This window comes from Triticum aestivum, chromosome 6D (assembly GCF_018294505.1).
Source record: "Triticum aestivum cultivar Chinese Spring chromosome 6D, IWGSC CS RefSeq v2.1, whole genome shotgun sequence".
Lineage (NCBI taxonomy): Eukaryota > Viridiplantae > Streptophyta > Magnoliopsida > Poales > Poaceae > Triticum > Triticum aestivum.
The window spans coordinates 486206018-486219910 of NC_057811.1; the positions used below are offsets into that span (position 1 = coordinate 486206018).

Consider the following 13893-nt stretch of genomic DNA (forward strand, 5'->3'; position numbering starts at 1 on the left):
TGGTTGTGACCTTTTATGATCTGCTGGGGTCTGGAATGTGCTGAAGCTGTCAAACATGTAATTACACACATCATGACATGAATGCATCTCACAAAAACAATGTCAAACACACCACTGGGTAAAGTCATGACGCCAATCACAAAATAATCCTGTGCGTGCGTGCAGGAAATGAATCAACTCGTTTAATTCTATGATTTGTTCATCATCATCGATCGTCAGCGTTGAGGAGAGACCTGGCTGAATACTTGCTTCTGTATTCTGGTGCTATTCCCTTGCTTTGCATTTTCGTCTGCAAGGAGAACGTCATCTATCCAGGAGACAATGCTGTAGGCCAAACTTTCGAGCACCCTTGAGTAGCTTTCAAGTATTGCCTGTCCAATATCCTGTGGGCCAGAGGGGAAAATGAAGATTCAAAAATGTTAATTAGCTCTCCTTTTATTTAACCACTTGCTATCCTAATAAGCTTATATATGAATCGATCATTACCTTATTGTAGTGAATCTTGCTCGTGTCGAGGGTGGTCTGTGAGAGGCCTGGAAATCTTTGTTTCAAGCAGAGCAGCAGGCTCCTGGCCCTGCTTGCCAGGATCAAATTCTTGTCCCCATCGGCATTCAGCTCGGTGACATTCTCCCATTTGGTCACCACGTGGGTCATGCTAGCTTTCCTTCTCCACACATACATTGCGGCCTCGACACGGTCGGCGATCTCGAGCGCCTCGTGCTCGGAGCTCAAGTTGAGGAAGTCGAGGAGGTGGTCCGGCGAGAACTGATCCCCCGAGGACATGTACCGGTATATGACGTCGCCCGTCCCGACTTTCCCGGTCTGTTGTTTGATCAACAAGAAATGCACAATCTCTCAGAGAGGGAGAAAGTGATACTATCTTTTTTTTGACAGACTACATATATACATGGATACTTGATCTTCAGATATGCGTACCTTGGGAAGGGTTTCTATGTATGAGGATGGGATTTGCATTTCGGAGAGGATGGCGTTGTTGATCTCCATGGCCATCTTGTGGATCTGGCTAGCCTGGTCCCTCTTGTGCTGCAGCTCACGGTGGAGAGCATCGGAGAGGCCGGATTCCGGCACGCATGGCTCGGGCAACCACCACTTATCCTCGTTGCGCTTGAAAGACGGCTTCTTGGTTTCGCTGAAGGACTGCTTCCTCTGGTCCGCGTACCAGAACTCCGCCTTGTCAAAGCTGTCCAATATGCCCTGCAGGCAAGCACTTGCAGAGTCAGTCATACATGTGTTGTGCTACGAGAGTTGATATGAACAAAGTATGTGAATGGGAGGAGGCTTTACAAGGAGCATGGTTTCTAGCTTCTCGAGCGCGGGGAGGTTCATCAGGATGTCTGATCGCGGTGAGGTTGCCATCACCTGCACATACAAATATACAAATATGTTTGTTAGTAATTAAGCAGAAAGCTTGAACTTACTAATTATCAGCTGGAAGGATGCATGTGTGTGTGATGGATGTTGGCATGGGTTACATCGTGTGTGCTTCCGTCGGGTCTGGCCTGGACCGTCGGTGCGAACTCGACGATGTACTCGCAGATGGAGAGGAGGCAGTCCATCTCCCGGTTCCACATTGATCTCTTCTCGGGGGGCAGTGACTGCAACCTGTGGCAGGTCCCAAACACAGTCGCTGCATGGATTGGATGGATGCATGCATGCATCAGGACCAAGTTCGTCCATTCAACAGAGAAAATTGTTTCATCTACAATTAGTTCGTAGCAGGAACTAGGTACGTACGTACGTACCATATAGGTTGGTGATGGCGTTGGAGATGGCGACGGCGGTGCAGACGCCCTTGCCGCCGCCGGACATGTCCTCCCCGAGGAGCAGCTTGGTGTACTTCTCCTTCATCAGCTCCATTTCTGAGCGGCACACTACGCATCAGCCAGACTGCATGTCTGCATGCATGCAGGAACAAAGGAGAAAAAACAGATTCTGGTGATCTATACCTTCGTCTTCCACGGACCTCTCGTCGACGGCCTGCTGCAGCTTCTTCATGCTCAGCTTGCTCATCGCCTGCGAGAGGCGCGACGGCGCCGCGGTCACCTTGAAGGACGCCGTGCGGGCCATGGCGCCGCCGCGCCCCCGCGGCGAGTGCTCGTGCCCGTGCTCGTCGCCGCCTCTCTCGGAGGAGAAGGAGGCGACGCGGAAGAGCGGGCGCGCGTAGTCGCGGTCGTAGCTGTACTGGCTGTGGAAGCCCGGGAAGGCCGAACTGTCGCCCATTGCTGCTGCTGCTGGTGGTGCTTCTTCGGACCTTGAGGGAAGAAATATGGATGGTGCAAGAATGGCTGTGGCTTGTTGCTAAGAGCAGAAGGGGCCGGCATAGGTTTGAGTCTTGGCAACAACAAGGAGGCAGGCATAGGCTGGTCCACTGGTTCAAAACTTGTAAGCAAAGTCTGATCCTCCCCACAGCTAGGCTGGCTACGTGCTACTCATGTATTGGCACAACATACTCATTCTTTTTCCAGTTGGTGGTAGTACATGATCATGGCAGGCACCAAGTATGTATGACCACAAATTGAAAAATGAAAAAAATATATGCAAAAATGTATGTATGTGCCGGCAACGAAATGGTGGCCACGCAGGTAGGATCGGTGTATCTTAATCAGTATGGGCTCTGGAGCATAAAATTAAGAGCGAAGAAGGTGGGAGGCGACTAACTGGTCATCAAGTAAAGTAGTAGTAGTAGTTGATAGCAGAAGCATATGCAAACGTGAGCGATCCGAGAGCAGGCTTCCTTGATGTGACTTGGGCCGCCCAAGGGAGGAGGTAGGAGACTGGGATGTCGTCGACGCACCCGCCATGGACGCCGTTGTCCTTGCAGCGCGCGCAGCACACGCCAAACGCCGTGGACGGCATCGACGCCTCGCCGTGCCAGGTGACCGCAAACTCCATCCATAGCGGGCAGAGGAGATGAGCGAGCAATTAAGTCCTATGCCATTGATTTTATATTTTTTTGACACGAAATTAACCGTTTTCTGGAGTCAAGATGGCCTCTGAGTTTGGGTGGAATTCCTAAAAATAAAAAAGGACTGCTGCATTCACTACAATAACTTCCAGCTCCTGATTCAAAACAGAGCGATAAAATACAACACTTAGGTGAATGCAACAAGCATAGAGCAGATAATGCGGCAAGTCAATCAGTCTCTCAGCAATCAAGCAAAAAAGTAATCCGGATATCACAAAATCTATGCATGTATGTATATGGCTGCAAGCTAAAGAAAGCTCCACTCAATGGCCACAAGAATCCATCTAGGAAGGAACCATGACCGACAGAACAAAAGTAGTATCTCAACCGTCCATCGACTACCCCTGGCAGCTCAAAAGCAAAGATCCGCCGACACGCTCCGCATCTGCCTCACTCCTCCGCTCAGTCTGTCGAGTTCTCATGGAGCAACACGTACTCCCGGCTGCAACCAACGGAAGAAACATTCATTCACACCCATAACTCGGAAGGCCGGTTATGTTGGCAAGAGGTTGCTCAAACAATAAGATCTAGGAAAATAATAAGTAATAGACTATTAGATTGTCATGACCATACCTACTGTTGCCAAACTTAATGTTGTCCCTTTCGAAGAGTTCATAGTAGCGGTGGGACTCAATGCGATCCTCCTGTAGCATTACAGCACGTTTAAGTAAGAGAGAGAGAAATTGAAGTGGTGTAACGCAAACTAAGGTTGAAATGATATATGTGGAAAACATGTAGTATCATGAAAACTTACATTAATAAAAGTCCCATTGGTACTACCAAGATCCATCAGATAAGGCCTATCAAAACGGGCAGAAAGACAAAACAATCATCATTTATTAACATACCAAGTACTCAAAGAACTAGGATAAGCATGGGGATCAATTACGGCATACTGCTATCTACAACAATAGCTAAGTACCTCACTTGCTTTGACATCATGCCATCTGGTTGCTCCTTCTCTATAAGTCTGAATAATAGGCAAAAGATCATTTGATCAGAGTATGATTTCTCAACATACGCAGATAAGAGTGTTAGGCACTTGGGATGACCTATATTGAAGAACCGCATGTTGCTTGCTGCAGGAGGGATGGTCGGTGGGGATGTCTGCAATTCTCCTCTCCCTTCCAAAAAGGTAATGGCTCATGCGATGAACATACAGCGGTTCTGTTCAATCAGGTAGCATCATCAGAAACATTCAAGCAACTGAAGTATCATGTCATCAAGAAGAGCATGCCAATTCTTCAGCAGTTCACCCTACATCCTTGCTATGTTGGAATTCCACATTAAATTGCTAACTAAGGTACAACATGCCCTAACATCTTTATTAACCTGCTTATTGCCATTGACTTCAGTGCATTCACTATAACTGGAAACAAATCTAGCGAGTCATTTATAAAGCACCAGCGTGTAAGTGGTATTATTAAGGAAGTCATTCACAATCCATATCATTATTCTGATATTTACCAAGTCCAATTTGAGAATACTGGCACATAACCATGCCACATAACATAGTGTGCGGGTGCCCATGGCCACTCGTTCAGCCACATCTTTGCCCAGTTATCCCGCATAGTCTGCCTGGACAGTCAAATCAAGCAGCCGCTGGCCTGCTTCAGCAGAGATTCTTCTCCGTTCTACAGAAAACTCAACCCTCAGCATATACGTGAACACAATGATTTTTCTCTACACACACCTGATGCTGTAAAGTATAAACTGATCAGCTGATCATGTGTATCACTGCTTAATTCATGTTCAGATGCAGCAGGGACATTGATCATAAAAAGTATTGATATCGATTCATTGCTACATGAGCCAAAGATTTTCTGAATTCTGAGATAGTTTTGCTAACTATGTATTTCACACCCTGTTGATCGAATCATGTTTAATTATTTGTGTATCAAGTATGGACAGACACACCATGTACCTAGCAGGAACGAATAACTACTAGCAAGACTACATTGTGCGTGTATGTCGATGCTGTGTAGTAGACGGTGCCGGTTGGCAGGCTACCACAAACGACCCAATAACACACACAGGATGGGGCAGAGAGAAGCAGGCAACTTGCTATTAGTCCCACTTGCACCCTGAATCGACACATCCTTTATATTTCACAAATTTAGTGTTTGTATCTGACTGGTATAGCGTATAGTTACCTCATGGGACCTATTTACTATCCAGAAAAAGGAAATAATGATTTTAATCCAAAACAAGCCTATATCATAGTGAACTTCTGGTTACTGCCTTTGTCCCCCATTAAATGTTTGTCTAAAACTTCCGAGATTAGGACAAATGGTATTTGTATGAAGGCCTGTTTTGTCACGTTGAGTCACTTAATACTTGCTACTGAACCTACTTTTCTTCGCAATGCTGGGGCGGAAATAGAGAATTGACTGCCAAATAAGATAACTGTATTACTACCGTTGGCGTATGTGGGAAAAAAACATCCCATTTCTCCAATTTCCTTTGTAACAACTATTAAATTGATGGATAGCATGACATGAAGCAAACAATAGCTTCGTATATGGAGAGTAACAAGCCAAGAATAAGTACCATTCAGTGCTTCACCGCCCTTGAATACATAGAGTCTCCATCTAATATCTGATTTGCGAGCCTCTGGAGGTTCTGAATACAACAAAGTTATACCTGAAGAGGAAGACAAAATAAACTGTCAGCTCTGGAGATTGTACAGTAACGGTGCACACAAGGGAAAGCTGGTGTCAGCCTTTCTAATTGGTTATACAACAATCATAGGAACTGTAGGTGTCTATGATCACTGATCATGCAAAAAATAAATATTCAAGATATACATGCTTGCGATCAGCACCTCCAACTTTGTTAGTCTCCTCGGCAAGCTTTCCAGACAACTCAAATGATGGTTTTTGCTGCAAAATAAATGCATTTGCTAAAGTAAGAATGTGTAGTAAACAAAAAGAAAGACAACGCAAACAACTGCTGTTATGACAAGCATTACCAGAAAGCAACAATCATCTCATATATGAACATTCTTCAGATAATTGAATTGACATTAATGCAATATCCATCATGGTGTGTGGACTACCTTTTCTTTCACCTCCAGAGCTTCTGCAGCAGTATTCATCATTGCCAATGAATCAGCATCACCACTCCTGACCAAAACAGTGGAGGTTAATAATTGCAGACAAAAAATGCATAGCAGAAAGAACATTGGTTAAAGCAAAATAGCATGCTTCAAACACATAAGAACCAACAAGACACTCTGGTAATATAGAATCCTCGAGTAGAACATAAATGATTCAGAAATATGGCATAAACATAGCGACCCAGCAGAGAAGAGCCAACCCAACGTACTTGACCAGTAATAAAGAAAACATGGTGCATGATTGCTTTCACAATATAGAAGAAAGTCACAAGCAATTAAGGTGATCCCAACTGAGATGGTTTTCAAAAAGAATGATAATGACCCAAAAATAAGAGAAAATTAATTGCCCCAACTATAAGTATGTGTATTCACTTGACAGGGGAAGATGCTTGACAAACAAACATGTTTATAAAATTGGAGAGATCCTTCTTTTGCCATGCAAAGGACCAAATTTGCATCTGCCACCATAGTACGACATAAATCTTCATGCCACTCGACAACACATTAGAGTTCAGGTACAGGACCAACTTAATACAAATCATAATTAATCATTATAACGATATATAATTTCCCTTAATGTATATGCCTATATCAACAAACAGAAAATTGTAATAAACAAAGCTTCTTTTGAGAATATAAAATGGCCATAAGACAAGAGTTTTGAACACTCACCGGGATGCCACATCCACTCTAGAGCTTGTATCCTGAAACAGATCAAAAACAACTTTCAGACTGAAGTCTACACGCCATGATAAAATAGCAACATGAAAGTACCATATTAGTTTAAAATTGAGATGGTATATGACTACTAATTATATCCAACAGATTTGCAGACGAGAGGGTTCAAATGGGTCATGTTTAGTGTATGGTATGTATAATGAAGTGTGAGCTACTGTTTACACAAGTTGCACAGCGTCCAATTGATATTCCAAGGTATGAAATGATTTTCTGGCATCCTATTCATTTAGGTGGAGCTTATTAGATATTGGGCAGTAACAAGGAACATACATGCAATAAACGTAGACAGGGAGCCAAGTAACATACGGAATTATGGAGAGATATGAGGAAAAGGGTTGGGTGTCACCACACACCTCACGATGTGCTGCACTTCTGGATGCCCGTGGTGATGTGTGAGATTCATGTCTGCCCCTATGTCTATGCTCTTCTGGAGACCCTGACCGGCCACGCCTAGATGATCGTCCTGATCCACCATTGTTCTCATCCCGGTCTGCCATTCTATCTCGCACGGAATCCCTTCTGGGACTTTGATCTGTCCTTTGCTCCCTGGAACCACCTTTTCGGTCCGGGTCTGACCTTTTCCCTCTTGAATCATGTCTGTCGCCGTCCCGGCCTGATCGTGCCTCTCTCGAAGCACCTGACCGATCATCCCTGTCAGTTCTTCTATCTCTTGAGTGACCCCTTCCATCATCATCATCATCATCCAGTCTTCTACCTGTGAAGGCACTCCTATCATCTTTTGGCTCCACCTTCCTATCCCTTGACGCACCCTCAGCACGCTCCCTGTGCTTCCGTGTGCCCCGGTCTTCACTACTGGGAGGCCTCCGACGGTCACCCTCAGTTACATCGGCCCCTTCCCGCTCAGCCTGAGCTCTCCTTAGTCGCTTGGAGCGCGGTGAGAGCGACCGAGACTGTCGTTTCCCAGCAGGCGATGGGGACCGTGCATGTTTCGGCGACCTGACCCGCTCCTTCGCCTTCTCTCTCTGTGGCGACATCTCCCTATGTGAAAGGCTAGCCTTAACAGGGGACCGCCTCCTAGGCGAGCCACTCCTCTCAGCATGTGACCTCTCCCTCCGAGCTGACGGGCTGTGCTTGCGTGGAGGCGACACTCGCTCCCTGGCCGGAGAACGGGACCTTGTGTGCCCCGACCTCCTAGGCGAGCCAGTCCTCTCAGGCCGTGACCTCTCCCTCCGAGCTGGCGGGCTCTGCTTGCGTGGAGGCGATACGCGCTCCCTCGCTGGAGAACAGGACCTCGTGTGCCCCGACCTCCGGGAGGATTGATCCCTCCGGTCCACAGTAGAAGCCATTCCTCACCTGAAAGTATCACAAATCAATTCAGAAGGAGAAATAATGGAGAAACCATGAGGGTTCCCGAATCGCAGCAGTGGGAGAGCCAGGGATGATCCAAGGGTGGGGTGCTAACTTGTGACACGCTAAAAAAAAATCCAATATCTCACATCAAAATATGCCTTACAAGAGCATACTGTGGCGGATAAATGCCTTTTGCAAAATATATGTTTCCAGCACAAAGCAGAAACCATATCAAGTTCAACGTTAATACAATTAAAATTAGACACTCGGCCATGGACTCAAACTACTGACAGTGCTGCAAGCACAGAATTGCTTTCCCCAATGTGTGTGTGTGTGTCGATGGGCGTAAAAAATCAGTGCTTGGTTCAGTTTCCACCACCGTCCAGCTACACATAATTATAAACAGAGCGTGAGAAAACTCAGCAGCAATCTAATTAAGCAGAGAGCGCAAATGAGCATACATGAGTTCCAACCATCAGACCACGAGAATAAAACACAGGGACACATGCTTCAGTTCGTATGCATCTAGCCACAAAAATGCACTGCAAAATATCAGAAGGCACGGATTGCTGCGCTTTTGCTAATTTCGAGCTGGATTGACCTACTATAGGGGAGAACTGGTTAGGATTCGGGGCCGTGCTGGCCGTGCCGTTCTAGGGTTCAGGGCAGGGAGGGAGAAGGCCAGAGAGAGGAGCCACGGCAGAGAGGAGGCGGAGCCACGGGTGGAGGGAATGAGGCGGGAGGGGCCGCCATGGGGAGAGGGATGGTGGCGGAGGGGGGCGCGCGCCATGGGAGGGGGCCGCTGGTGGGAGAGAGGGAGGGAGGAGGCGCCATAGGAGAGGAGGACGAGGGGGCGCGGGCGAGGAGGTGCGGGGAGGAGACGGGGTGGAGCGAGGGTGCGGGGACGCGTAGAAGCTTACCGGGGCCGTCGTCGCCGCCGGGGTTCCGCTGCCGCCGCCGCCGCGCGCTCGACGAGCTGCTGGACTCGGTGAAGATGAAACGGGGGGAGAGAGAGGGGGAGGGAGGGAAGGGCCTAGTAGCACGACGGGCAGCGGATTCGGCCCGGGAGCTCGATGTTTTGTTTGGGCCGGGCACAGGCTACGCCGACCTTTGTATTCTAAAAAAACAAGGAATTCAACTAAAAAAAACAAGGAATTCAACTAAAAAAAACAAGGAATTCAACTAAAAAAAACAAGGAATTTGTGCACCATTCTGGGAAAAAAATGAATCCGTGCGACCAAGGAATCTGTGCACCATCTTATACAAAAAAGGCATCTTTTATTCGCAGATGACACCCTGTTGTTCTTAAAGGCTAATGGCGTGGGAGTGCCGGAGATGCATCAGGTGTTGGATACTTGTTGGACTGCATGGCTACAACCTACAGGCAACGGATAAAATTTGAAAAGTCATCAATCTACTTCGGTAAAGGGGTTCAAAATATTAGAACGGAGGTAAAAGGCTTTGCTACAAGTTTCAAATGAGACGTTGGATGAAAATTATCTTAGGATGCCATCTGATGTGGGGTTATCGAAGAATAGGGCCTTCAAATATTTAAAGGGTCGTCTTTGGAGCAGGGTCTAGTGACGGATTGAGTGGACTATGTCAATGGCTGCTAAAGAGATTTGGTTCAAGGCTGTAGCCCAAGCTCTGCTAGTTTACTCTATGTATTTCTTCAAACTCCCAAGGGGTCTATGTGAGAAACTAAACATGGTAATCCGAAAATTTTGGTGGGGAAGTAGAGATGGTCAGCGAAACTCACATTGGGTATCATGGAAGGACATGACACAGCTCAAAGGCATGGGAGGCCTAGGGTTTAAAGACTTTGAACTCTTTAATTTATCTCTGCTAGCAAGGCAGGTCTGGCGCATACTGCAAAATCCGAAGTCTTTAGTGCTCGGATTTTGAAGATTGTCTATTTTCCTAACGCTTCTTTGTTGCAAGTTGAGCTGAGATCACACCCAAGTCAAATATGGAGGGCAATTGTAGAAGAAGAGACATTCTCAAACAAGGCCTAATTAGAAGAATTGGTAATGATATGGATACCAAGTTGTGGGAAGATTACTGGATTCCCATATGATGAAGCCGCATTGGATGTTTGAGCATCAACTCTCCTCACGTAGCATCGGAATTTATAGATTCCACATCGGCTTTGATCATGAGTCATGGACAAGATATATAATGGTAGCAGTATTGGATCGCCGAGGGAATTGGGATTTAGCGGGAAACTTTTTGTTTTGTTTTGTTCAGATTGGTAATGGTATCACGTTACATACAGGTGTTTTGTTTGCTACAATTGTCCCTTCTTACTATTGCTTCAAGGCAGCAACATCTTGAAGAACCATTGCTCACCATGTCCAATTCCAAATGTGCGTCAATAATAATTTACTAATGACTAACATTACAAATCAAATACATGTGCACAGAGCGGGCACAATCCGTGTGAAAAACGACATCATGAACTACAATTACTCGTTGAATCAACAACAAATCAACAAGAAAACAATGAAAAAGAAGCCTAAACCTAGTTTTAATGGAGATGTGAGGAAAGGGGACCGGAGGAAGGGCGCGTCAAGATCTTGAGAATGGCTGATGTTGGGGGAGGACGACGACGTGGAAAGAAGAACCTAGATGCTCCCACCGTGGTGGCGTTGTGGAGCAGATCGGTGGCCGGTTTTGCTCCCCTGCTCAGTGGCTCGCGGAACACTCCGAGAGGTAGTTCAAAGGACGGCGGAAGTTCCAGTCTTGCCGCTCGTTGGATGATTTAGGCCGGCGGAGGTGGTAGTGGGGAGGGGAAGAGAGCGGAGCGGGGCGATGATGAATTGGAACCAAGGGCTCTGATAGACGGGGGTAGGCGTAATCGCCCGTAAACCAATGCTGCGATTTGTTTACACGGGTTGTGATTACGTGGTGTCATTACTCTCCTTTTTCGAAAGGTGCCATTACTCTTTTTTTAGAGAAAAAAAAGGCTAAACGTGCTTAGTGCTTAACATTGAAAAACCATCGTGTTGCCTATTTATCGATGGTGAAAGAAATGATTGAATTAGAACAAGGGTTGGCTATTTTGATTTTCATAGTTGTGATTTGAGTATCGTTTTGGGTGAAATAGTATGATGAGTCGTGGACACGCTCGTTTTCTCACGGCAGAAGACGAACAACACTTCCTGGGCCACGGGCCCCCGAGCGGCGCCGAACGAACGAACAAAGCCGACGCGCACGCGCCGCTGACTCCTCCTCCCCCCACCCCACCCACCTTCTCCGTCTTCTTCTTCCTCAGACCAACCGAGCCGACCCCGATCCGGTCAAAATCCAGACGACTGACTGCTTCCTCCGCGCTCCCGATCCCTCCCTCCCTCCCTCCCCGACGAAGCCATGGTGAGCCCCATCCCGTTGCGGCCGCCGCCGCCGATCCGCGCGCGAATCCTCCTCCGCGGTTCCGCTCCGATCTGACTGATTGATTTCGTCTGCTGCTGATGCTAGGTGTGCGTGGCGTGCCTGATCCCGCTCTTCCTCATCCCCTTCGTCAACGCGCTCCCCTACCTCTTCGACCTCCTCCTCGTAAGCCCCCCGCCCCCTCTTCCCTTCCTTCCCCGCCCCGCCCGCCTGCGCCGGCCGGTTGGTGGTGCTGTCGAATCTGGTGCCGCCGATTCCTCTGGTATCTCCTCGGTTCTCGGATTCGTAGTGGCAGCAGCACGCTTAGGCGGTCAGTCAGGCCGCCTTGAATTGGCTGGTTCCTCTTTCAGCAAGGCTTTGCTGTGTATGTGTTTCACTGGCTGCGAGGTTGCGCTGGGCGATACACCTAGCAACGTGGTAGCGAGATAAATGAATTTGGTACCATAGATGCCTAGTGTTCCTCGAGGCCTCGAGGGTTAGGATTGAATAGTGTCTGCGTCACTCTAGATGCATCAGTTTGATCTCTACTCATGTGTGTTGATTGTTCCCCTGCCAAGTAATGCGCGCCTTCACATCCAAGGATGATTGTTTGATGTATTACCTGAAAAATTTGGCATGTTGCTGTTGCTCTTGATGATAGTGGAATCCGTTCTCATGTTGAGTTCGTCTGATGATCCATGGTTTGAATGCTTGTTGCAGAGCAAGGTTTATCGCATGCTTGGATGGGAATACAGGAGGCCCGAGAGAGTCCCAGCTGCCTGCCCGTTCAAGCCTGCAGCAAACAAGACTGAAGTAAGCTTCCATGCCGATGCTAGCCTTTTCTGCCCTCTTATGCTTGTGCAAAATCTAGATTGCTGGTTATCATTGCTCTCCAGATTTTGCATCCTCTCACAGTTTATCTCGCGCAAAGTATAACCAGATAAATTTGCTTGATACATCATGCCAACGTCGATAGATAACTTAGCAGCTAGTACTTCTTAGTTGGCAATTATCCTTTGCTCCCCTTAGCTTGAAAAGGTATGTAAACCTTATACACCCAGTAGACCGCTTGTGCGCCTTTTGTAACTGTGAATAAGGACCATCCTACTAAATTTGGGCATTAGATTCTGTGAACACATTTATAGAGTTCATTTTATTTTGCTTGTCTAGAATAAAGTTCTCAGTCCTTAAGGAAAATAACATAAGTTACATTATGCGGATGCTTTATGTATTGTTTTTGGAACTGTTTCTGTATATTGTTAAGTGCGGCAACCAGGAATATATTTACTTGCTTTTGTAGTGTTTCTGTTGTTTCTCAGAAATTTTAGTACATTCTAGGTTGTAGTATGATTTGTTGGGTATCTTTTATTTTGCTCATTCATGTTAATTTGATTACAATGAACCAGTGGCATAACAATGTGCTGATTTGGCACTCTCTTATCATCTTGTGTCTTGATTTGTACTCATTTTAGTAAAGATCAATGACTAGACTTGGTGTTGAATAGTTCACATATGTCACCATAGTTATAGTATAATAATTGCAGTATCACTTTCACTACTTCTAGAATTTCTTATGTTAGTTGTAGGACCCACTACACTATAGCAGGCCTAAGCCCCATTGCATATTGATTTTGATGAGCAACTAGTTTTGGGCTTAGCTTGTAAGGCATCCGCAATGTGGGTATTTGCCGCCTCTAAGGCTGCCTCCAAGTCTCTAAACGTTGCCTCTATACACTTCATCCTCTGCCTCTTAAGCCAAAAAAAACTTAGACACCTCCAAGCTAAGCGCCCGCCTCCAAGGCTTCTTGCTGAATAAAATATTTCACCGTCCCCACTTGTCAACCAGTTAATTGTAGGAGGGAGTGATGGGTTGGTTGGCAAAGGTAGGATATATTATTCAGTTGTTGGTCTAGCTTTGGCACTGAAGATAGAGACTACACATTGCGCAGTTTTCAGTTGAGATAAGAGGCAGGACCATGGGTCCCGGTTTAAGAGGCAAGCTTGCCTCTAGACATTGTGGACGCTCTGAAGTGCTTATACATTTCTGTTACTTTTTGTGTGCAGGGTGTAACAGGTGAATCAACGCCTCTAGTTAACCCACATGTCGCAGGTGAATCAAAAACTCTGATGGAACCCCAGAGTGCCACAACGGACGGGAAGAAAGATGATTAACACATGCGTTGTGTTTATAATCAAACCGCAACTAAAAAATAATTATTGTAAGAATGTATACTTGGAGCAATAGATATTAAATGTTACAATGGTGTTTCTCACGGTTCCTTTTCCAACATTATTTGTGTGTGCATGTGTGTTTTGTATGTGCCTTGATTTGCATGTACTCTACTAATGTTTGTGTAATATTTCTCGTGAA

The 13893-nt window shown here is 46.4% G+C and overlaps 3 protein-coding genes across 4 annotated transcripts; 1 reads left to right on the top strand and 2 right to left on the bottom strand.

The window, feature by feature from the left end:
* Window positions 1-2596, bottom strand: LOC123146252 (rop guanine nucleotide exchange factor 3). The gene is made up of 7 exons (XM_044565869.1): window positions 1968-2596; window positions 1764-1880; window positions 1494-1648; window positions 1306-1380; window positions 937-1215; window positions 487-822; window positions 1-383 (listed from the first exon to the last, which is right to left on the bottom strand). Exons 1-7 carry the CDS (start codon window positions 2239-2241, stop codon window positions 216-218), a joined length of 1404 nt encoding a protein of 467 aa, XP_044421804.1. The 5' UTR covers window positions 2242-2596; the 3' UTR covers window positions 1-215.
* Window positions 2597-2943: 347 nt separating this feature from the next.
* LOC123146253 (FHA domain-containing protein DDL) lies at window positions 2944-9226 on the bottom strand. Of its 2 annotated transcripts, XM_044565870.1 has the most exons (11): window positions 9074-9226; window positions 7196-8156; window positions 6777-6808; window positions 6045-6111; window positions 5811-5868; window positions 5537-5629; window positions 4039-4153; window positions 3909-3956; window positions 3741-3786; window positions 3560-3630; window positions 2944-3428 (listed from the first exon to the last, which is right to left on the bottom strand). In XM_044565870.1, exons 2-11 carry the CDS (start codon window positions 8147-8149, stop codon window positions 3389-3391), a joined length of 1524 nt encoding a protein of 507 aa, XP_044421805.1. In that variant the 5' UTR covers window positions 8150-8156; window positions 9074-9226; the 3' UTR covers window positions 2944-3388. The 2 variants fall into 2 exon arrangements, with proteins under 2 accessions (XP_044421805.1, XP_044421806.1); XM_044565871.1 differs by lacking the exons at window positions 2944-3428; window positions 3560-3630; window positions 3741-3786; window positions 3909-3956; window positions 4039-4153 and adding an exon at window positions 4297-4620.
* Window positions 9227-11300: 2074 nt separating this feature from the next.
* On the top strand, window positions 11301-13893 carry LOC123146254 (uncharacterized). The gene is made up of 4 exons (XM_044565872.1): window positions 11301-11525; window positions 11631-11708; window positions 12243-12335; window positions 13587-13893. Exons 1-4 carry the CDS (start codon window positions 11523-11525, stop codon window positions 13692-13694), a joined length of 282 nt encoding a protein of 93 aa, XP_044421807.1. The 5' UTR covers window positions 11301-11522; the 3' UTR covers window positions 13695-13893.

Excerpts from the sequence above, each read along its gene's own strand:
- LOC123146254 (XM_044565872.1), top strand. Across the intron at positions 11,709-12,242 it reads ACCTCTTCGACCTCCTCCTC|AGCAAGGTTTATCGCATGCT; the intron begins GTAAGCCCCCCG and ends TGCTTGTTGCAG. Across the intron at positions 12,336-13,586 it reads CTGCAGCAAACAAGACTGAA|GGTGTAACAGGTGAATCAAC; the intron begins GTAAGCTTCCAT and ends TTTTGTGTGCAG.
- LOC123146253 (XM_044565870.1), bottom strand. The coding sequence starts at position 8,149 with ATGGCTTCTACTGTGGACCGGAGGGATCAATCCTCCCGGAGGTCGGGG. Across the intron at positions 4,154-5,536 it reads GGGCGGTGAAGCACTGAATG|AACCGCTGTATGTTCATCGC; the intron begins GTACTTATTCTT and ends CTGATTGAACAG. Across the intron at positions 3,631-3,740 it reads CCAATGGGACTTTTATTAAT|GAGGATCGCATTGAGTCCCA; the intron begins GTAAGTTTTCAT and ends GTAATGCTACAG.
- LOC123146252 (XM_044565869.1), bottom strand. The coding sequence starts at position 2,241 with ATGGGCGACAGTTCGGCCTTCCCGGGCTTCCACAGCCAGTACAGCTAC. Across the intron at positions 1,381-1,493 it reads CCGACGGAAGCACACACGAT|GTGATGGCAACCTCACCGCG; the intron begins GTAACCCATGCC and ends TTGTATGTGCAG. Across the intron at positions 384-486 it reads GCAAGATTCACTACAATAAG|GATATTGGACAGGCAATACT; the intron begins GTAATGATCGAT and ends TCTGGCCCACAG.